This window comes from Ambystoma mexicanum, chromosome 1p, assembly GCF_040938575.1.
Source record: "Ambystoma mexicanum isolate Mex_15411 chromosome 1p, UKY_AmexF1_1, whole genome shotgun sequence".
NCBI classification, from domain to species: domain Eukaryota; kingdom Metazoa; phylum Chordata; class Amphibia; order Caudata; family Ambystomatidae; genus Ambystoma; species Ambystoma mexicanum.
Window position 1 is genome coordinate 744,542,963 of NC_090921.1, and position 22,618 is coordinate 744,565,580.

General features: G+C 45.4%; 1 protein-coding gene across 2 annotated transcripts in view; it reads right to left on the bottom strand.

The window, feature by feature from the left end:
* The window catches only part of LOC138580074 (methanethiol oxidase-like), a 443,490-nt gene extending 421,140 nt beyond the window's left edge, over nucleotides 1-22,350 (bottom strand). Inside the window, exon 1 of one of the 2 annotated variants that reach the window (XM_069650339.1) lies at nucleotides 22,210-22,350. In XM_069650339.1, the coding sequence (XP_069506440.1) occupies nucleotides 22,210-22,213 (4 nt within the window). In that variant the 5' untranslated portion in view covers nucleotides 22,214-22,350. The remainder of the gene's footprint in view (nucleotides 1-22,209) is intronic. The other variant, XM_069650330.1, reaches the window with a different exon arrangement.
* Between the last annotated feature and the right edge of the window lie 268 nt (nucleotides 22,351-22,618).

Genomic DNA, 22,618 nt, shown 5'->3' on the forward strand with positions numbered 1-22,618 from the left:
GAGGCTTACCATGTCTGTTTGTTGGTTATGTAAAACAGTGCTTAAGCCAACAATGGAGGTTTCGCAATTCCCCGCTTCTTTTCATAACTCCATTAGAATGCCTGAATAAGTATGGAGTTCTTCTTTAAGTGATCCAAACACATTCACGAGAGACGTGAGAACAAAACTAAGTGCTGTGAGAGTAGAGTCTTGTGTTTTGTTCACTTCTGTATTAACAGGGCCGGGGATATTGCTGCTATGAGCTGGATCACATATTTTCCTAATGTTTGTACTACCGATTGTTGGGGCAATGAGAAAGTCCTTCGGAGTATTGACAAACTGAGGAGCATCAACACCGCCCCCTTCCTCGGTTTGATGCTCACCAGTATATGAGACCAAATCTGTGTTGGTCACGCATAGTACATTTTCTCCCAAACATGAGTGATTTAGATTTGACTCAGTGTCTAGGGATTGGTGAGTTGTGTTAGCTACCCACGATACATTTTTCCAATGCATCCAAGCTCAATGATCTTTTATTTGATGCGATTGAAGTTGACATTTTTTTCTTCATTGTAGATGTTGAGACAGTGTAGTCCAGGTTTTGGTACATTGTCTCTTTAACCAAGTGCCTTGGCAAGAATGGAATTTCAGTAGAGTCACAGGAAGCCGCTGCTTTGGGCTTTCCATTTACATTTGCATGAGTAGTACAGTTTACAGCTGTAACTGCTTCTAAAGGATGTTGCTCCGGTGAACACACCATGAGCTGAGGCATCGACTTCACGATACTGCGAGGGCAAAGTACAAGATCGAAGAGTTCCTAATCTGGGGCTTTTAAGACATCTGTGTAAGGCGAATTGCGTAGCTTTTACATGGTGACCAATATAGCTGGAAAGGAATCGCTAATGTTAGAGCAATATGCGCGGGAGTAGATGGCGCACCTAGCGTTAAGAGGGGACAATGCCAACAGTAGAATGTTTATACTGGTGCCGAAGTCTCCCTGTGCACAAGTTATTTATAGCAATTATTGATATGGTGTGAGCAAAATGACAGGATTACTTTTACCACTCACTGAATAGCTTCATGGACAATCACGGGAGTACCAGTCAGGAAATAGCGGGCTTTATAGTTGCAGTTGTGCACCCACACCAGGTCACCAACTCGCTCTGTCTCAAACAGCCACTATTGCATTTACCTGTTTACCGCGCATTAAAGGAGAGGGAGCTTCCAAGGCTCGTTGACCCGCAGTTACCGCCCTCAATTCAAATTCCTATTATGGACAGATCAGCCACACTGACAGGTTAGCCCGAGGACTGTTTTTCCGTAAATTGTTGGGGAAAGACTTCTACCCCTCTACGGGCAAGCAGTACAAGCCGCCAGAACACAGGCTCACCTGTTTCACCAGCGAGGTGCGCTGCCAAGTAGTAAGGCAATTTGTTTACAAGCCGCTTGGGTCAGCTCCTGGCCAGCTGCTGGTAGCACAGTCTCTTCAAGTGTGATCTGGTATGGGTGTCAGGGCCCTTCGCCCTTCACACCTAAACACCCAAAACACTCGTCCGAACTCCGCTGTAGAGCTGTTTTTTTAAAGGCTCCGCCTCCTCTGGAAAGTACTGCAAGTGAAAACAGACTCCAGTCTGTCAAGGTAAGAAAGGCAGATAAGCACTGCTGGATTCACAACAGTCGTCCGCACATGCCCATCTATTGGGCCAATAAAATTCTTCTTGAGAGAACTTCCCCTTCAAAATTCTGATTGTGCATGCCAACTTCCTCCCAGCTTTACAATATGCATTTGGAGTTAGTTCTGTGTTGTTTCTCCCATCGATGTTATATAACATAAACCCCTAATGTTATGGATTTCTATTCGAATGAACCCCGCTATTTGTACTCGTGAGCTGCTATAATGGCTATCGCACTGGCTGCTCTGTACTGCAAACCAGATTACTTTGTTCCCACATCCAAGAAGGAATTACAAATGATTGTATTACCTATGTGGACGCCCAAAGGGAATCCAATTAAATGATTAAAACTTAAGCTAAACCATTTTTGATGCTTAATACTGTCTCAGGCAGGGAGGAATATTTCACATGGGTACGAGACTGTAAAGCAGGTGTAGGCATCAAGTGGCTCTTCAGATGTTTTGGCCTACAACTCCCATCAGCCATAACCAGTACGATCAATGGTCATGTTTCAACTGAGTCTTATGCAAAAGAACACCTGGAGAGCTGTAGGTTGCGTAGCCCTGCTATTCAACTGTAGTTTTCCTACACCTGCATAGAACCGTAGGTTGCCTACTCCTGGTATAGAACTGTGGGTTGACTACTCCTGATAGAGGACTTCAGGACCTGCCCCTGCTATATAGAACTGTAGGCTGCCTGCCCCTGCTATATAGAACTGTGGGGTACCTGTCCCTGCTATATAAAACCACAGGTTGCCTGCGCCTTCTACAGAAACGTAGGCTGCTTGCTCCTGCCTACCCCTGCAATAGAACTGTACGTTGCCTACCCCTGCTATAGACCTAAAGGTTGCCAATCCCAGCTATCAGGGGTCCAGTCCTAAAAAAAGTGGGGGGACTCACTAACATAGCAATTTAAAATGGCATCACCAGAAATTAGCATGTCCACGTGCCGTCTGAAAAAGGTGTGGGGCCTCCGTCCACCTACGTGTACCCTCGGCCTGAGCCCTGCCTGCTATAGAACTTAAGCTGCCAGGCCCCGCAGGCACGCTTCTGTTTTGGCCTAGTGCCAACCACTACTAACTTGGGTAACTTGAGGGTAAGATGACAGAGGGCGCTTGTAATTACGGATCATCGCCTGCAATTTCATCCCCTGCCATTTCAACCTGAACATTCTAACGAAAACGCTCATCGAATTCTTTAAGGGTAGATAAGGGGTTGGGGTGGTAGGGAATATCTAGAAATAGTTGGGGGAGGGTGGGTTTGGGGGGTAACCCCCCCAAAAAAAGAAAAAAAAAAAAAAGAAAAACGATAAATGTTCACATTGAAATTGCAGGCGATGAAAGAGCATGGAGCCGTAATTATACCTCACTGGAAAGCGTGGCTGATTTCATTCTTTTCTGCCTAAACTACACCAAACATAGGAAGAACTTACTGGTTCGAGTATTAAAAGCAAAAGGTTCCAGGAACTGTTATTGCAGTTCTTAAATGCACGTTTGTGTGGTTTGATCTTTCCATAAGGTTGCTATGAAAATTGAACAATCAGAGGTTTCTGGTTCAAGCACACAGTAAATCGGCACTTTATTCAATATTAAATACCAAGCGCATAATTACCTCACTGTCAGTTTATTGACTAACAACAAGTAACTGTATGTTCACTCTGCATCACGTATATGTGTTAACAGATCATGAGCAGAGGAAACGTTGTATACGTGTTGTAAAGAAGCTACAGTGTCATTAGGAAATACATGGTTCCATATGCGATAGTGTATTCAATGTATGTTTTTGTTGTGAACATTGAATTAATCAGTGCAAAAAATGGGATGACAAAAGCACACATGGGTCAGAGTTACCAAGGGACACATGCAGGGGAGTTGCTAGGTCTGGAAAAGACCCGGGGCTAAGCTGATGTCGGTACTGTTGGGACTGGGGGCTAGCTAGTCTTTTGGCTGTAGCTCCTGAGATTCTATCCGGGGCTACAACCAAAAGATCAGGGGCTATAGCCCCCTTAGCCCCCCCCTAGCAACGCCCCTAGACACATGGCGCTGGGCAACCAATCAGCAACTAGGTCAGATCCTCTGAATATGTACGCTCTTGGCTTCGCCACCTGGCAACATTAGGACACGAAGTTCCGTGTATCACTGGCCTAGCTGCTGAGTGGCGCAAGGGGCTCAATCCAGAAATTGCGCTATTCCAACCATTGGTGGGGCGTGGTAAATAATTGCTGGAGGTAGACAAAAAGGCCAAACATCACTGGGTCAGAAAAAAACGTTCTGCTGACTTAGCACTGTCTACTGTGCAATTTCATGAGAATTTGAAGCAGTGGCAGCATGGTGGCTTGTGCTAAACGAGGACCAACAGAGTCTAAAAACGGCGGTAATTACTGCTGAAAATAAGATCAGTGCTGTAGAATGTGCCTTCCATTCCTTCCGCTGAAGCACCGTATGCATCAGAGGGTTTGTTTTGCTTCGGGAATCATCTTGCCCCATTGGTGATTGTGCCAATGTTCAGCACATCACCACCTACTCTGCAGTCTTCACCCATGCTACTGCAACGTGATCAGGCGCATTTACGATCGCTGCATCCGCCTGCCTGCAGTGTTCAGCAACCAACCCCATCAGCCATTAATGCGCCCTAGTCCCCTTTCTACTAGAGGGGCGTGACTGTTGACGTCATCAGCCAGTAGTGTGCAACTCGCACAGATAAGGCAGCAGTGTGCAGTGTTCTACCTTATCAGTGGGTATAACACAGTAATCACTGGAGGCGACGCAAATGTACACCTGAGTATGTTCCATAGAGTTACCAGATGTATAATGTTCCCAGGGATGGGTGCTGTTTAGTGCGGTTCCCTGAGATGACGTCATGCATTTGCTCTAGTGACGTCAGTGGAAGCAGAAAAGGCAGTGGGGCATACGGTTTTCGGCACTAGGCCGGGGAAAGGGCGCCTTGGCAGTCACCCGCAGAAAGGTGGTGATTGCATCCATATATTTAAGCTGCTGGCTAAAATCCTGAACCAAAAGCATGCAGCTGTCCTTGATGATCACGCAATGGAGTCTCCCAGCTATGCACGAGCTTTACCTGTATTTCCAAGCAGCATCGCACGGAGGCAAACTCATCTGTGCATGTTTATGGAGACATAATCTAGAGAAGGGAGCGCAGAAGACAATATAGCAGCATGTATGCAACACTGCTATGAATAGAGGATTCTCCAGAAAAGCAGCCCGCGAAGGGACGGAGTGGAGACACCTGACCCCCCAAGCAGAAAGATGATTCCATCTGCCCTTAACATTGCTTGTCTCATACGAGGGCACTGCGAACAGAGGCACACCGCGCCCAGTGCATTGGCCACTGCAAAGGGTAGTAACTAAGAAAGCAACACTCCCAGGCGCCTGCTTTAGGAAGGTGTGTGTTTATTGTGTATGCGGGTACGTGTTGTCATGTACGGTTGAATTGTTGATCCATCTGCAAAGAGGAAACACATGGAATATTGTGCGATTGATGTCTCGTCAGTCTCCTATGGATGAACCGAGCCACAAGAGCGGGGGCATCCTGATGTGTCTCCCTCTCCCCCAGAAATCCACAGGAAAGTGCAACCCAATCAGCAGGTGATTGATTACCTAGCCATGGGGGGGCAGCCGAAACAGCCGATGCTATTTCCTCTCTGATATTCTGTTATAGATTGGTTAATATGCCATAGGCCTTCCTCCAAAGTATTGTATTCTGTCTCTCAGTATCATTTTGGAATCAGGCTGGTAGCTATGATAATCCCTCCCCCCGGCCACCAGAGAACTTGCCATGCCATGCAGAAAGTTCTCTGGATTGAACTGTATCATTACCTTAAAGTATTCTGGTCTGTAGTGTGCCGAACGTGTTACAGGAATACAGTACTATCACAAAGAAGTTGAGCAGGAAACCTAAATGTGTGGTAAACAGTGTATATGTCGGCTTTACATTCTGCTCATAACACACTTAGCAAGAGATTTAGATAACAGTCCATCGCATGGGTTCCCCTCACCCTAGCACGTGGTGGTTAGCCGTTTATCGAAAAAGTGGACAGAAAAAGAAGAAAACCTCTTGAAGCTCCTTGGTTGGATTTTTTGTGAGCAAAGAACACAACAAAGACGAACCACGAACGGCGATCCAATAGTGCTATACACAAGTGCATCAAAAGAAATCAGAAAGAAAATGAAAAAACATATTTAAAAATTGACCTCATACGTGTGTGCCCTAGGGGTAGCTAAACCCCAAAATCAAAAGGCTCAGATCCGAAAATGAGTTCGATCTGGTCAGCCTTGGTGGCATATCTATCCTTATGCCATCCCACTGGATTTGGTCGACCGGTTTCAGCGATATTACAGTATTCTATGTCGCTTTCATCAGGGCCGGGGAGATGTATATCCAAACTGCAGGCCCTGTAGTGAGAACCATGAAACTGTTGCTAGTTAGCTCTGAGAATATATCACTGTTTGTAGTGTGTACTCAATAGAACTACTGCATACACTGCACATTCAATACAACTCAGGCAATAGGGGTTACCAATAAAGCTGTACTCCCTGTTATCATGGCACAAACATGTGCCCTCGTCTAGCAGAGGTCAGCCTGTCTTGATAGTAGCTTTCTCGATTTTTCATTGAAAACTGGTTTATGAGTAACTTCTCACTCATGATGTATGTGGCTGCGTCATCACTGTTGCTTGTAGGGCACCCTGGGAATGGACCCTATAGGTGTTTTGTCCCTGTTCCCCTCAAGTCCAAATGCGCTTTTATTGGCTCGACATACATACTTAGCAGGGCTGAAGCACCCTGTTTCCTGCATCCCAGCAAAATGCAAAAGCACACACATCTTGGATACTTTAAAGTGAAGCCCTCTAGTCTGCAGTGGTGACTACAGTCAATGCCCGGGAGAGCAGTACAATGGTAGCTGGTGAAGTGTAAGTGAAGAGGTACATTACATTGCAGTAACAGGCAGTTAGAGTTTCCGGAAATACAGGTGTATTATTTTTTAATTGGGGGTCTGCATCCCTAGCTGCAGGCATAATCGTTGTTTCTACAGCCATTCGATTTGTGATTGGCATTTTCATAGTGCGGTAGCATCGGGCACTGTTTCAGTGATTTGGCTACCGTGCACCCCGTGTTTACCACATTCTGATGTGCGCACACATGATTTGCTTCATAGAAGAGCTCCAGTCTGCTATGGCAGAGCTGGCACCTGAAGTAGTGCCATAACCCATGTGTGCCTATTCAGAACTGAATGTAGATCACATAGCTAATCATCCAATTTCTTATGAACACTTTCCTTTAAAGATGTGTTTGTGTGTCATTTTGTCACATATTGATTTTAAAGTTAACCAGCCACCTCAGATCATAAACAATGTTCACACTTCAAAAACCTTTAGGATGTTCCCAAAAGTCCTGAAGCCTAAAGGCACAAAGGGCAGCGGCCTGTGCAGTGTGCCCTGCACACTCTTGCTGATCGGCAGCATTGGGTCTGTAGACTCAGAGACAGGGGTGTTGCTAGGTCGGAAAAGATCTGGGGCTACTCTAATGTCGGGACGGTCGGACTCGGGGCTAGCTAGCCTTTTGGTTGTAGCTCCTGAGCTTCTATACTGGGCTACAACAAAAAGACCCAGGGCTATAGCCCTCTCAGGTCCCCCCACCCCCAGCAACGCCTCTGCTCAGAGAACCACCTTATGATGGCCGCCGATTCAGAAGGAGCACCTGAAGAATCCCAGGCTGCCCCAGGACATTTGCATGGCTATTGGCCGACTTCTGGCATTTTCACATCAGCCGGGGCGAGCCGGGTGGCGAATCCGACCTTCACAGAAGGTCTACACAAAAGGCCTAAGTCTGATGTCTCTGCCGGGATCGCCATGTTGCCACCCCTGCTGCGCCTGCCCACCCACACTGCCACTCCTCTTTGTGCACGTTAGGCCAAGGTAAGCCTAAACAACTGCATTATGCGTGTTTACAAATATTATCTTGTGCTCCACCTGCATTACATTGCTTATCAGTACCTTCACTTCCTCCCTCCACTTAGCGCAACCCCCTACCCTAGCCACGCAGAATGTCTCCCTCAAAAATCCACGATCTGATCTTAGACCTACTTGCCACTACTGAATCCTGGCTTCATAGTGCCTTTGGTCCCTTGCTCACCATGTATATGTGCCTTTGTATAGTGCCTTTGGTGCCATGCTCCCCGAGTATACTATCTTCAGGGCCGAACGCACTAACGCAGTTGGAGGAGGTGTAACCATCATTGCCAAAACCTCCCTCTCTAATATAGTTCAGCGTCAATGTGCTCGCCTTGGAAGCAAGACAACACAAAGCAACACAGGTTCGATCCCCGGGTCCGCGCTTAGAAACCTCTGGGTATTAAGCGCATTATAAATAACCTATCATATCATATCATCTGCAGCCCCACAACAACGCCCATTTCAGGTTATAAAACGCTGCTGCTAAAACTAGCTATAAATCTTCAGACCACCTACAATATGCTCCTCCTCTACCACTAACCCAATTCACCTAATGCACCAGAATCCGACATCACCTTGCTTATCACACCTCTACTCAAACCCATAACCAAATGCATCATTCTAGGTGACATTAAACTGGCCTACAATGGCCCTTCAGACCCCAAAGCCACAGCACTGGCTCAGGCACTCAAAGACATGAGCTTTGCTCAACGAGTGGCCGCACACACGCACATTAAAGGTTGCATCCTTGACTGGATACTCAATACTAACGCCAACATCAATATCTCTTCTATTAACCCAGTAACCTGGTCGGATCATCACCTAATAGAATTGAACATACTGTACTCCAAATGTGCCCCTGCAAAAAGCCCCACTCTCAACCAGATTATGGTTAGAAACACCAAGAAACTAACGCCTGAGATCCTGAAGCCCATACTATTGTCCTCACTCACCCTCACCCCTCCGGTATGCTGTGATAAAATCGCGGCAAAAATGTCGCCTGGCAAAAATGCTGTGGTTTGACCTGTTAAAGGTGTACCCCATTACACCATTTAAGGAGAGCTGGGGTTGCGGGGGTGTCCCCCGCTCTCCTTAAATGGTATAATGGGTCCGGGGTTGCGGGGGTGTCCCCTGCATCCTTTACATGGATTGCAGCGGCAAAACCACAGCCTTATTGCCATAATATTTTGTGTCCACGGCCATTTTTGCCACGATTTTAACACAAGGAACCACCCCTCCTTGCTCCAGTGAGCCAGAAGACATAGATAACCATACCATGATGGCCTCAGCCTCACCATCGACTTACATGTCCCACAAAAATGTAAAACCCCCAAACCCCACATATCTACTAACATCTGGTTCACTGATGAGCTGATCTCCTTCTACAGAACCAAGAGAGCACTAGAACATCTCACTAAGAGACACCCATCTCTGGGCAACTCCTTAATTCTAGCCAACGCCACCCTGGCTTACAAAAAATCCATTATCTCCAACAAAGCCAGCTCCTACGACAACACAATTTCAGACGCAAGTTCCAACACTAAAGAACTCTTTGCCATACTAAGCGAGTTTGAGACTCCAGTCCCTCCTATCACCCACACCAGGGCTGATAAACAATGGTGTACTATCATTCAAGATGCCCTCGCTAAAGAAATTGATCTGCTTCGCAACATAATTAACCAAAAAAATGCAACTTGCAGCTAAACCCACCACCCTTACTACCCATGGAGAATCAGCCCCAATTACCATAGCCACGACAGCCACCCCTCTATCCTTCTTGTTCTCCCAAGTGTCTCAAAGATGGTACCAAACACTAAAACCCACCAATTGCAATTGAGATGTCTGCCCCGTGCACATCAGCAAACTTTGAACCCCTACCGAGGCACCTATTATCACCGTCTTTGTCAATGCCTCCTTCAAAGCATACACTGTCCCCTGCAGCATTAAAGCAGCCTGAGTCACGACACTTCTCAAAAACCCCTCCTTGATCCCCTCCGTACCCACCAACTGGTGCCCCATCACTCCAGTGCCCTTCCTGCTCAAGATACTAGATCACATTGCTTACGCATAGGTAAAACAATTCTTGGAGCATCACCTACTTGGCGCTAGAAAGTCTAGCTTCCAACCCAATCACAGTACCATAACTGCCCTACTCGACCTTAAAATACAGTTGTACAGTATTTGTGGCACTGGTAATCTAGCTCTACTCCTCCTCTTCAACCTTTCGGTAGCCTTTGAACTGGTAGATCATGACACACTTTGCCAGTACCTCAGCTCCCACTTCTCTTTGGAAGCCATCACTTGGATCAGATCCTTCCACATTGATCGCACGTTAAGAGTAACCATTGACAACGCTGCTGACAACCCCATCCCAGTCCCTCTTGGTGTCCCTCGAGGCTCTTGTCTGTCCCCCACTTTATATAACACTTACACCAAACCACTCTTTCACAGTCTTGACTCCCTTAGCATCACTTACACAAACTTTGCAGACGATACTCAAATCCTCATCCCTACCTCAGGCAACTACACAGAGGGCACTTCCATCATAAACAATGAGTACAGTGCTATACAAAATTAGATGGCCACACACAATCTCTGTCTCAATGATGAGAAAACAGAGTTACTTATTGTTGGTTCTCCCCAGCAACTCTAATCCCTGGATACCTCCTATTCCTCCTTCCACATCGATGGTGTCGCTATCCCAGTCCTCAAACAAGTTAAAACCATGGGGGTCTATTTCGATGCTGAGCTCACCATGACGAAGCACATCAATGCACAGGCTTCCTCAACAGCCAACACATCAAAGCTGATTTCCTTGAGCAGAAAGTTCCTATCTACCAACAATTGCCTCACTCTATTGAGAGTTCTCATACTCAGTGAACTTGATTACTGCAATGTTCTTCACAAAGGCACATCAGCATCCAATCTCGCTAAGGCCTCTCCGTCCACATTACAGCAGCACGCTGCGAATCCCACTGGCTGCCTATCAGGGTTTGTACTTTTTTACCGAATCTAATGGTTTGTATGAACCATTAGATCTAAAAATGCTACCACCAAAGGTTCGAACACCAAAGGTCTGATCCTTTGGTGGTAGCATTGTAAAAAAAAGAAACGGGGGCTGCGGGGTGTCCCGCTCATCGCCCCGCTCACTATACTTTAGTGAGCGGGGGTTGCGGGGGACACCCCTGCAGCCTTCTGTAAAAAAGGTCTTTTTTTTTAAACGGGGGCTGCGGGGTGTCCCCCGCAACCCCCCGCTCACTATACTTTAAACCCCTGCAGCCTTCCGAATTTTTTTTTTTTAAAGAAAAGGACCCTGCGGCGCCGGTTCACGATCACGGAAGTGAAAGGGACTGGCGCCACAGCGTGAAGAAGAAGGTAAGTGGGGTTTGTTTATGTTTGGGGTGAGGGTGTGGGTGGGGGTGTGTCATGGGTGTTTTGGGGGGTGCTGTGGGTGTGTGGGTATGTACGTGTGTTCGCATGAGAAAGGTGTGAACTTTTGGTAGTTCGCACCTTTCTCGTGTGAACATTCCGGCAGCGGCAAAATCAGCTGCGGTCGGATCACATAGATCCACCTATTAAGGCCCGGATTGACTTCAAGACCCTATCAATCACTCACTAGTGTATCTACAACAAAGCCCCCTTCTACCTGAATAACACCATCACAAGGACACAACAGAAGCATCTCCTGCAATCCTCCACCAGCATCTCAATGTCCAGTGCACGCTTCAAACGTTTTAGAGCAGGTGGCACAGGTTTCAGTGTCACGGCACCCAGCCTTTGGAAACGGCCATATGAAATGAATGCTCCTATTCATCCTTCAAAAAACTATTAAAAACATGACTTTTCGACAAATATGACTAAACACACCAGCCGGGTTGCTCCAGCACTATCCCGCTCACACCGAAACTCTGAGCGCACGGCCTTCGACCAGACTTTAACCGCTTACATTCGAGTCACCACTATCACGCTCTTTACTGTTTTGTCTGACACCACTTTCTGGTACAAATGCTGTGATACCTCCGGATTTGGGTGTTACAAAAATGTTATGAATAAAAATAATTAAATAAGACCGCCCCCTTGCTTTGACTTTGTATTTGTGTTTTGTTATTAAGTGTATTGTTTTAAAACAAAACGTTAACACTCTTTTACTGCAAAAGAAACAACAGTCTATACAATACTGATTAAAAAAAATTGAATACAATAATACCAAAATTGCAATGATGCTTTTTTAAAAGAATTGGTCTTGTAGGTTTGTAGATTTTAGAGAATATTTTAAATTTTCGATTTTAGGGCTAGAAATCACCCGAGGATAGGAAGATTATGTAATTTTAAACTTTGTAAACTATATGTACATTTTTTATTGTGGGTGGTTTCGAGCGTCCATTTTTTTCACCTTTTATATTTTCTGATGCTTATTATGATGTTGTAATTTGATAATGGAGAACGCTTTTGATGATGTTATATGTTTTGTATTTGAGGCGAAATGTTTGATATCCAAGCCAACCACCGTAATAATACTTTTTAAAACTGTGTTAATAAGACACTGCACTGCCCCCTTGCTTCTGCTTTGTATTTTTGTTTTGTTATTAAGTGTCTTGGTTAAAAACAAAACTTTAAGACTCTTTTACTACAATAATAAACAATCTAGACAATACTCATTACAAAAATGAAATACAATAATTTCACAAAATGTCATCAGTTATACAAAGACAATTAAAACACATTCATCAGGGACTTCAACTGGCAGTCGCTAGGGGTCACAACTGAGACCCCTGGCATATCCCCCCTGCAAACCCTGTCACTGCCTTTGGGACCCCTGGCCATGGGGGGAGTACTCAGATTAAAAAATAAATAATTTATTTTTGAAGTTACTCTGACTTCAAAAATAAATTATTTCCGTTTCGCCTTTCCATAACAGAACTCATTTATTTTTTAAATCAGTCCGAGTGACTTAAAAAAGAATCCGAGCCCCCCTCCCAGGACATGGAACCCACTGGCTCCTATGCTGCGCATGACAGGAACCAGACTGGTTCCTTGCGTGCGTCCTGGATTTTGGGAACTAGAGGCATGCTTGCAGAGGAGGAACAACGGATTTGAGGAAGGTATGTACATATATTTTATTATATGTAAAATTGTATGTGTGTTTATATCATATAGTGTGTGTGTGTGAGTGCATAATGTATGGGTGGGTGGGTGGCATCTGTGAGTGAATGGTGAATGGGTGCATGTGCAAATGAGCAAGTGAATGTGTGTGCTGGTGTTAAATGCCTGGATTACTTACCGGTAACCTTTATTACTCCTATTCCCACTCTTCCTCATCCCAGTACTTGCCTATGAAGCACCTTGCCTCACTCACAAAAAGGCCCACACTCAACCAGATTATGGTTAGAAACACCAAGAAACTAACGCCCGTGATCCTGAAGGCCATACTATTGTCCTCACTCACCCTCACCCCTCCTTGCTCCAGTGAGCCAGAAGACATAGATAACCATGCCATGATGGCCTCAGCCTCGCCATCGACTTACATGTCCCACAAAAATGTAAAACCCCCAAACCACACATGCCTACTAACATCTGGTACACTGATGTGCTTATCACATGAGGATAGGAAGATTATGTAATTTGAAACTTTGTAAACTATATGTACTTTTTTAATAGTGGGTGGTTTCGAGTGTCCATTTTTTTGTACTCCTTTTCCTATATTCTGATGCTTATTATGAATTTCTAATTTGATAATGGAGAACATTTTTGATGATGTAATTTGTTTTGCATCTGAGGCGAAAGGTTTGATATCCAAGCCAACCACCGTAATAATACTTTTTAAAACTGTGTTAATAAGACACTGCACTGCCCCTTGCTTCGGCTTTGTATTTTTGTTTTGTTATTACGTGTATTGGTTTAAAACAAAACTTTAAAACTCTTTTACTACAATAATAAACAATCTAGACAATACTAATTACAAAAAAGAAATACAATCATTTTACAAAATGTCATCAGTTATACAAAGACAATTAAAACACATTCAACAGGGACGTCATTTGGCAGTCGCTAGGGGTCGCAACTGCGACCACTGAAATCCCCCATGCAAACCCTGTCCCTGCCTTTGGGACCCCTGGCTATGGTGAAGGACACAGATTTAAAAAATAAATAATTTATTTTTGAAGTTACTCTGACTTCAAAAAGAAATTATTTCCGTCTTGGCTTTCCATAACAGAAATCATTTATTTTTTAAATCAGTCCGAGTGACTTCAAAAAGAATCCGAGCCCCCCTCCCAGGACATGGAACCCACTGGCTCCTATGCTGCGCATGACAGGAACCAGACTGGTTCCTTGCGTGCGTCCTGGATTTTGGGAACTAGAGGCATGCCTGCAGAGGAGGAACAACGGATTTGAGGAAGGTATGTACATATATTTTATTATGTGTAAAAGTGTGTGTGTGTGTTTATATCATGTAGTGTGTGTGAATGAGTGCATAATGTATGGGTGGGTGGGTGGCATCTGTGAGTGAATGGTGAATGGGTGCATGTGCAACTGAGCAAGTGAATGTGTGTGCTGGTGGTAAATGCCTGGATTACTTACCAGTAACCGGCATTACTCCTATTCCCACTCTTCCTCATCCAAGTACTTGCCTATGAAGCACCTTTCATCATACATAAGTACTAGGACAGGAAAATGGATGTGGAGGTAATGCTGGGCCGTAGAGTTGATTATGGAGGTTGGAAGAGGAGAATGGGCGGGAGAGGGGACATGTGGGGCAGGAGAGGGGTGCGCACATACATAATGGTCATCAATGATAAAACAGACATGACAGGTATTAGTGGCTAGACTGGCATTTTAGTGCAGCCAGTCATTTCTTACTGTGGCATGGCGTTTGTAATGGGCATCTATAATAAAGTAAATATGATAAATGTTATTACCTAGACTGTCATTTGGGTGCTTTCAGTATACTACTTCCTACTGTATCATGGCAGATTGTCTGGACATATATAATGGATTAAGAATCATAAGTGTTACTACGTGGCTAGACTAGGATTCTGGTGCAGTTAGTGTAGCCACTTTTTACTGAGGCTTGACATTTTGTACGGGCATCTCTGATAAATCAATCATGATAAGTGTAATTACCTGGCTAGACTTGCCTTTGGGTGCATCCAGTCTAGCCTTTCCTTACTGTGCATGGTATATTTCTCTGGGCATCTATGATAAAGTAAGCATGATGAGTCTTATTACGTGGTTAAATTGGCATTTGGTGCAGCCAGCCCATCTATGTATTTCTTAATGTGGTATGGCATTTTTTAGTATGCATCATCAAGGCTACATTGTGCAGTTTTGACATGTTTTCTTATTGTGGCATTGCATTCTTAATAGCAAAGTGGCAAGATGGTGCAGCGGGTTGAGTGTTCACTGCTCTGCTCTATATGTGATCTGCAGGTTCGAATCCTGGCAAGGCCAACTCAGCCTTTCATTCTTACGAGGTTGATAAATGAGTACCAACTTCAGTTGGGATGATAATTGTATGTAAATATGTTTTATGTATAGTGCTTTGGTGAAAGTGCTATATAAATAACAAATCATTATCATAAATAAAAACATTAATGCTCCTGTGCAGTGTTGGTGACTTGCATCTACTGCATTTTTGATATTGCAGCAACTGGCAATGTAGGAGCTCTACTTATCATCTTATGACAATACCTGACATGCAGCTTTAATTGCCATATTATGGGAGTAACTGGCCATACACTGCTGAAGTGGCATATCTATAGCAGTGCCTCGGCCTATGTTGATTCTATAGGGTCTAACCCTATCATATCCTGACCCCATCCATAGGATATGAAGGCAGCACGCTTGTTAAACTGTGGTTGGTATCTAAAATATTCTATTCTGCTTCAGTACCTATTTGGTATTTTAAATTTTTTACATTTATGTACTTTTCTTTACGCCCGTAAATCACTTCCGGTGATGACATCCAGGCTAAAGAGGAACTGATCCCGTCTGGGTCAAAGGTCATGTGACATCTCTTCCTGTGATGTCATCAGGTGTGTGATGTTACTTCCGATACACCTGGCATTTTGGAGAATCAACATCCCTGCCATTCACACAACACATTCCAAAACATTTCTGTTTTTAACATAATGGGATCGTGTATGACTTTCCAAAATAACAGTAATCGAAGATTGTCTACTTACAAAAGTGACATCTCATAGATTTGTGTTTGCCTTTATTTCTATCCAGGTATCATCACTTCTTGTGCGCCCGGCAAATGCATTCCAACGCAGATAAACAGATGTTTCAACTTTGTATCTGCTAATTGCACCATATACGGCTCAGCGCCATCACCCTGGGAATATGTTTCATGCATTCCTTTACTAATGTTTTTCTCTCCAATAGCCTCCTTGGGTTGCCAGGCCCATTGCTTAGCATTATTCTTAAACTGCATGAACAGTGTGCTATATTCCCGGGACCAGTCAATTTTCCCCAGGATAGACTATCATAAGCATCTGCAAATTCTTTCATTTCTAAGCACCTCTCATTTCTAAATGGTTAATTTATCATATGGAGCAGAGAACCTAGAGACAAGCTTAATTTAAAAATAAAACGAAGTATTTGTAATTCAAGACAAGGTAGAAAGAGATGACAGACACAAATGAACTCGTATATATTGTATTGGAGCGCAGGAGGCAAAGACTCTAGTTTATGTCAGAACTCAAATCTGTTGTACAACCTAGTCTCTGCGCAATATATGATCAAAGGAATAACTTTCTGTTTAAACTGCAATATAAACGCAGATAAAAAATAGCCCCCTATGCATTATCAAAGGCTCCTAGGCGGCCTTTAAATGCTTTGCCTACTAGCCATCCTTTCAACCACCCTGCTTGTGTTTTTTTCAAATACAAATAGCACCAAATAAACAAATTCACAAACAATTTCCCTCCTCTAAGCAACTCCCAGGGAACAGAGGGCGATACCGGACTCAGAGGACCCGTCCAGCATCTCCAGAACCGGTACCCAGCCAGCACACAGCATGCCCTGCTAGGTTCTGCCCGCAAGCTGCCTAGGTGGGAAGTACCGGAGACAAAGGAGAAGGCCGTCGCCTGCAAATACTCTCTTGAGCTTTGGGACGTTTGCCTTGAATGGATGATACAAGCCCTGCGAAGAAGCTAGGGGGTGTGCCACTCAAGCATCTTCCAGCGTCCATCATTTAAGGACATTTTCGAGACAGTTGAGTACTCGAACCGCATCCAGCTGCACCGCTGACTGTTGTCAGGCTACAGTCGCAAGAGCCATTCGAGCCACCTCGACCAGCATTCCAGATCCGCCAACCAGCACAGAGACAAAAGATTCTTTGCCCGAGCTGCCGCGCCGGACAGCCTGCAGAAGTCCATCCAGCCTTGCTTACCAAACTGCCTGCCGACTAGTACCCGCAGCTGTCTCCCGCCACTAACTCTGTCTTGAGGGCTGCAAAGTGCACTAGAACCACCTTGATGCTGTCGAGCACCAAGAACTTCTTCAGCACTAGGCACATTATGATTCTGACCCTCTGGTCCTTCTGCGAAGCCCCCTAGAGACAGTTACGACCCTTTGCCCTCTTGGTACTGGAACTGAATAACCTCGAACAGTCAGACTGATTACTTTACCAACTACCCTCCTGTCAGTATCGAGAGTGCATCCGTTTCCTTCATGAAACTGTCTGTCCTCTGTGCTCCTTTACAGGGTGGAACATATCTGTAGTGCGCTAGAACTGTCTGTTGTAGTAGTAATAAAGTAGATATTTGTTTACAACCTTGACTTTTATCATTGGGTAATAATTGTATTTTTGCTGTGTTGCATCTAACCAATGATCCACGACCTTGCGGAGATAAGCCTGCGGTTCCGTCCATGTTGCCAAAATTGGACAAGGAGGTATTATAATTCACTTGTATTCTAATCTGTTCAGATCCCTTCTGGCGTACTAGTGGTGTGGGGTTGTTTGATTGTTTAGAAACCGATATTCACTGTTCCCCCGGAAGTTGATTCGTCAAACATGGGTGAACCACGGGATTAGAAGTGGTGGTCGCACGGTGTAGTTCCCCATTTTTGGAGTCCAAAGGACTCCATAGGGATTTTTGCCAGATATACCGGCACCAGAATTACCACATGGTAAATCTGTCCATTTTTGTAGGTGAAGTGTAGGATTTACCTCTAGCAACAAGCTGGAAGTCAATCCGCCACTTGAGGCCTGCTTCCGAGTTTGGTGGCAATTCAGCTGTAAATCTGCTGAATTACCACCAAAATCGTTTACCTTTACCGCCACTTGGTCCCGTGGGTTTACTACAGGATTACAAGTGGTGCTAGGGCTGTGTCATTTCCCAATTTTTGGAGTCCATAGGGCTTCATGCAGATTTTTGGCAGATTTGACGCTGGCGGAATTACCACATGGTAAATATGACGATTTTTGGTGGTAAAGTGGAGGATTTACCTCCAGCAACAAGATGGAGGTCTATCTACCATTTTACTTACCGAAATTGGCAGATTTACCACGCAGTAATCTCTTAAGCGGTAAATCCACCAAATATTACAATTCTGCTAGGAGGGAACAGCAGCAGTAATTCTGTTAGTGACAAAAAAGTGGTTGTAACAGAATAACCAGCAGCGCTGGCTAATGGGCCGGCTCTCGCCGGATCTGAGAGCCGGCATCAGGTCTGAAGCCGGATCTCGGGATCCGGCTTGTGTCTGGCCCCGCCACGTCACGCAACCATGCTCAGTGCATTAGCACATGATCTAATGTGCTCCGTGCGAGTGCACTGTGCACACAAAGCTCGCAAATGGCAACTCGAGCGGGGAGTGGGGGCAATGGGGTGTGGGGAGCACCTCTCCCATTAGGCACCTCAATGAATGCAGGCTGTGGGGAATAAAACTAAAGCCATACTCTTATTGCTCAACTTATTTATATGACAATGTATGTAGTGTATAGTTTACTATAAACGACTAGTTTATTATGTAATGTGCTTTGATTCCAAGGCATTGCTGTACATAAAGTATTGTTTAAGCACATGAAATGCTAAGCAAAACCTTAATAAATATCTATGTCAACTAAACCTGGGAAGATGTGTTCAGTTGCTTAAATTGTTCACATCCCAGTTTCACCTTTATAACCAACGTGTGTGATCCTGGGCAAATGATTTAATGGCACTGTGTCGTATCTGCAGCTCTGTAAGTGATTCTCTTCATTGCTTATGTCAATATATCATGCTATTATATATAAAAAAAAGCCCAGTGACTATAGAGTTGCTACATTGTGCAATCTGTATGCAAATTAGGAGGTTTGCATGTATCTTGCCCCACAGAGCCTGCACAGAGACTTCTATAGATGAGTTTCCTGCATCTGTAATGCTTCTGTTATGTGTTAAAATGCCATCTGCCACTAATGTTACCAAAAAAGTAGATTGGGGAGGGGTGACCGGTTTGGTAGCGCAAATGAGACCGTAAGGAATTGCTCGCACTGCATTTTGAAGGAAAAGTAACAGGACTTTATTCGTGGCTCCCCCCCCCCCCACACTCTTGAAATGCTGGATACTCCCCTGCCAAGGACAGCACTCAGGTTTGCAGAGGGTCAAATCCATTTGGAAAACACAATGATCACCGAGCCCTGAGCTTCGCGGGCTCGGTAATGTAAACTGCTCTGTGTGAGAACCGTGCACGCAGAGCAGACTACATTATAGAGCCCGCAAAGCTGGTGGCTCGGTGATCTTTGCCTTTACCAAACAGATTAAGCCATGAAATAAATTGCTCCATTTTAAGACTATTTTGAACAACCTTAGATTGTAGTTCAACTGACAGCTCCGCCCGCTCTGAACTCTGCCTCTTTGGAACTCCACCCCTTCTCCACACTCCGCCCCCCACCCCGGCCCTTGTGGGATCCCCCTTCAAATTTTTTCCATTTCCACCACTGATTACCACCACTTGAAACGAGACTGTCTAGCCACTCCCTGGGCCTCATTACAAGGTTGGCAGTAAAGGCTCCCGCCGACCCTGTAACACTGTTTCCACGGCCTATCATGAGTAGCGGCTGAATGGTAAATCCCTATTTCCGTGGACTCCAATGGGCTCTCCTATGGGACTCCACAGGAATGGGGACACTGCTTCAGCGAAAACTCTGCCGGTAGGGGCCTGAACTCCCGAGAGGTCTGGCCTGCGGGAAGTTCCGGGTCCCTACCGGCAGACTCTTTGTGTAGAGGTCCAGAAAGCATGGCGGTACATTGCTACCGGCAGTGTAATTTCCAGACCGCCAAACTTCTAATGAGGCCTCCTCTGTCTGCAGCTTGGATCTGATGTAATTGCAGCTTCATTTTCTCCAGGTAGGTCCCAGTGGTGCTTCATGACACAGGAAGTATAGGGACAGGTGTAAATCACCACTTTCCCGTAGTCTAGCTGCGTCATAGGATAAATCAGGGGAGCCTGATGGTAGCGCGCCCATGCGCAGCTACGCTCCATTCCCAGGGATGGGAAGCTATGGCACCTTCAAGGCCTCCAATAACCATCCTGTACAGTACAGCACCATCCTGTGAGTTCAGGAAGCGCGGCCTACAGTTTCCCACGTGAAGCTGAGTGCCACACATGAGAAAATGGGTATGACTGGCCTGTACCGGCCCAAGACCTTCAGACCACTGAAGCTTAGCCTGGCAGCTGCTCAACACTATGTACTACTAATGGCCTCTCTGCTTCTCAGGTACTTCATAATATGCTACAATGTCTATTATGAAAGAGCCAGTACTACCGTCTCATTTCAAGCACTGCAGCCCCAGAGAGAAGTGGGGGTTCTGCGCCATTGAAAATATATGGCAGCCCTGCTGACAAATGTGGGGACTAAGAACTATGCAGCAGCACTGCTGGAAAAGCCGGTAGGGTGGCATCCCTGCCAAGAGGCTCCTGTTACTGTCCCATAGTGGGTTTGGAAGGCCTGCACAGCTTCTCAGACTGCCCCTGCGTGGGCCGCACACCTGAGAAACAGCAGAGTAAAGGGGATCAGACTGCATGACCGGTCAATGCGTGTCATCACTGCTGAGAACAGCAGCACATGCAGGTAAGAGATGGCAAGTGTACCATTCTAAACCTCTAGCCACGAGGACAGGAATTCGGGTGAATATGCTTCTTGCCCTATCCTTCTGTGACGTAAGTGTTCAGGCTTATGCAGCACGCCCAGACTCCACCGTGAACTAGATATAACAGAAAATAAAGGTGAAACCCCTGAGTCACACAGTCTATGCTGGCCGCAGCACTGAATGCCAAACACACATGTATGAGCTGATCTTGATATATTCGTCAGCCTGGTCTAGGAGTGTTATGAAATGACTAATACACACATGCCAAATCATTACTGAATGTGTACTTGGCTACCATGGGTTCACAAATGCTGGGAATTATTCAGTATAAAAGCATATTAACATGACATAACGGTTTCATGTGCTATAAATGATTGCGACTATTCTGACCGCGACTATTTTAACCGTGGCTGTATTTGACGATGTATGTTTAATGAGGGAGAATCCCTCTCCACCCCCCCATCTAAAACACCCCACCATCTCACCCTGCCCCCCACCACTCTCAAAACCCTGCTGCAGGGACACAGTCTCGGGAGGATAGCCTAGGGGTAACTTGCGCGCCTTGGAAACAAGAGGACAGGCAGCATCACAGGTTCGATCCCCGGGTCTGGGCGTAAAAACCTGTGGCTATTATAAGTAAATGACCTATCATATGATATGACAAACATATATCTTTTTTTTAATTGCCAAAAACGGCCAGGGTAAAAACATAACGGTTAAAATAGCTGCGGTGAAAATGGTTGCGATTAAATCACTGTGACAGGACATACCCCATGTGGTTAACCGGTGTCTCTTATTGCATACCGTTTGGAAATCATTTAAGTAAAAATGGCAGTGGAATTAATCCCTCATGAACATTAGCTTCCCTATTGGCCACCACAGTGGCCGCACGAGTTTCATGTCTACCACTTCTTCGGGGAAACTGGCTTTGTCAAGATTCGCCTTGATGTTTTGTAGCACTCTGCTTAGAAAATGAATTACTTCAATATCGGACTTTCATGTAATAAGGCCCTTCAAACGCAGCATTATTGTCGATTCCCCTGCTGAGTTCCTTCTGCCAGGTCTAGGGGTGCCCCAGCACCTCTAGCGACCCTAGTTCCCACCCTGCTGTAGTCACAGTTCGTGATCCTGAAAGGGGCTAAGTCAATTGTTCATCCTTCCGAGATTGATAAAATGGGCACCAACCATGGGCAGGATTACATAAACATATTTATTTATGCATTCGATATTTATAATGCGTCTATACAGCCAGAGGTGTTTCAAGGCGCAATATGTGGTTGATGAAAGATGCTTGTCGCGCAGTAATTTGCGCCACTCTCTTTTTACCCGAGCTAACTTTCGCGCGTGTATATTAATTGCGAACTGTACAAAACTTAGCCTGGGCAAACTATGAGTCACAGAGGTGTAAAGTGTATTTGGCAGCCATGTTCATGCAATCGTGAAATTCGCAGAGTTAGGATACCAAACACGGGAATAGAAAACAAAGTTGTTTTGATCCCCCTGCATTTCCTTACGCATTCTGGCGCTGTGATTTGCAGTTCTCTGTCAGCAGGGAGGGGTACCCAGGATCAGGGGCTGGTGCCTGTGTCTCTCGCGGGGCTGCTTCCAGTCTGCTGTAGTACGCCCGATGACACAGTGAACACCTGCAGGCGAGTTTTAAACCCATAACATCAAGGGCGTGTTTGTATCAGGGAGGATAGGAAACTGGAGGGAGGGAGGGAACGGCATGTCATGCCACTTGTTGCCCAGCCCAGAAGGAGAGAGAGGGAGCTTGACAAAGAGAAGTCATTGGGGGCGGTGGAACGCAGGAACACGGGGCTAGGTAGAGATACCCAGAGGAAAAAGAGGCGAGGCACACCCCCAGAGTCTGCCTCGAAGATGACTCAGTGGCTTAACACCCTGGATGTGGGCGCCAAGAGGGTG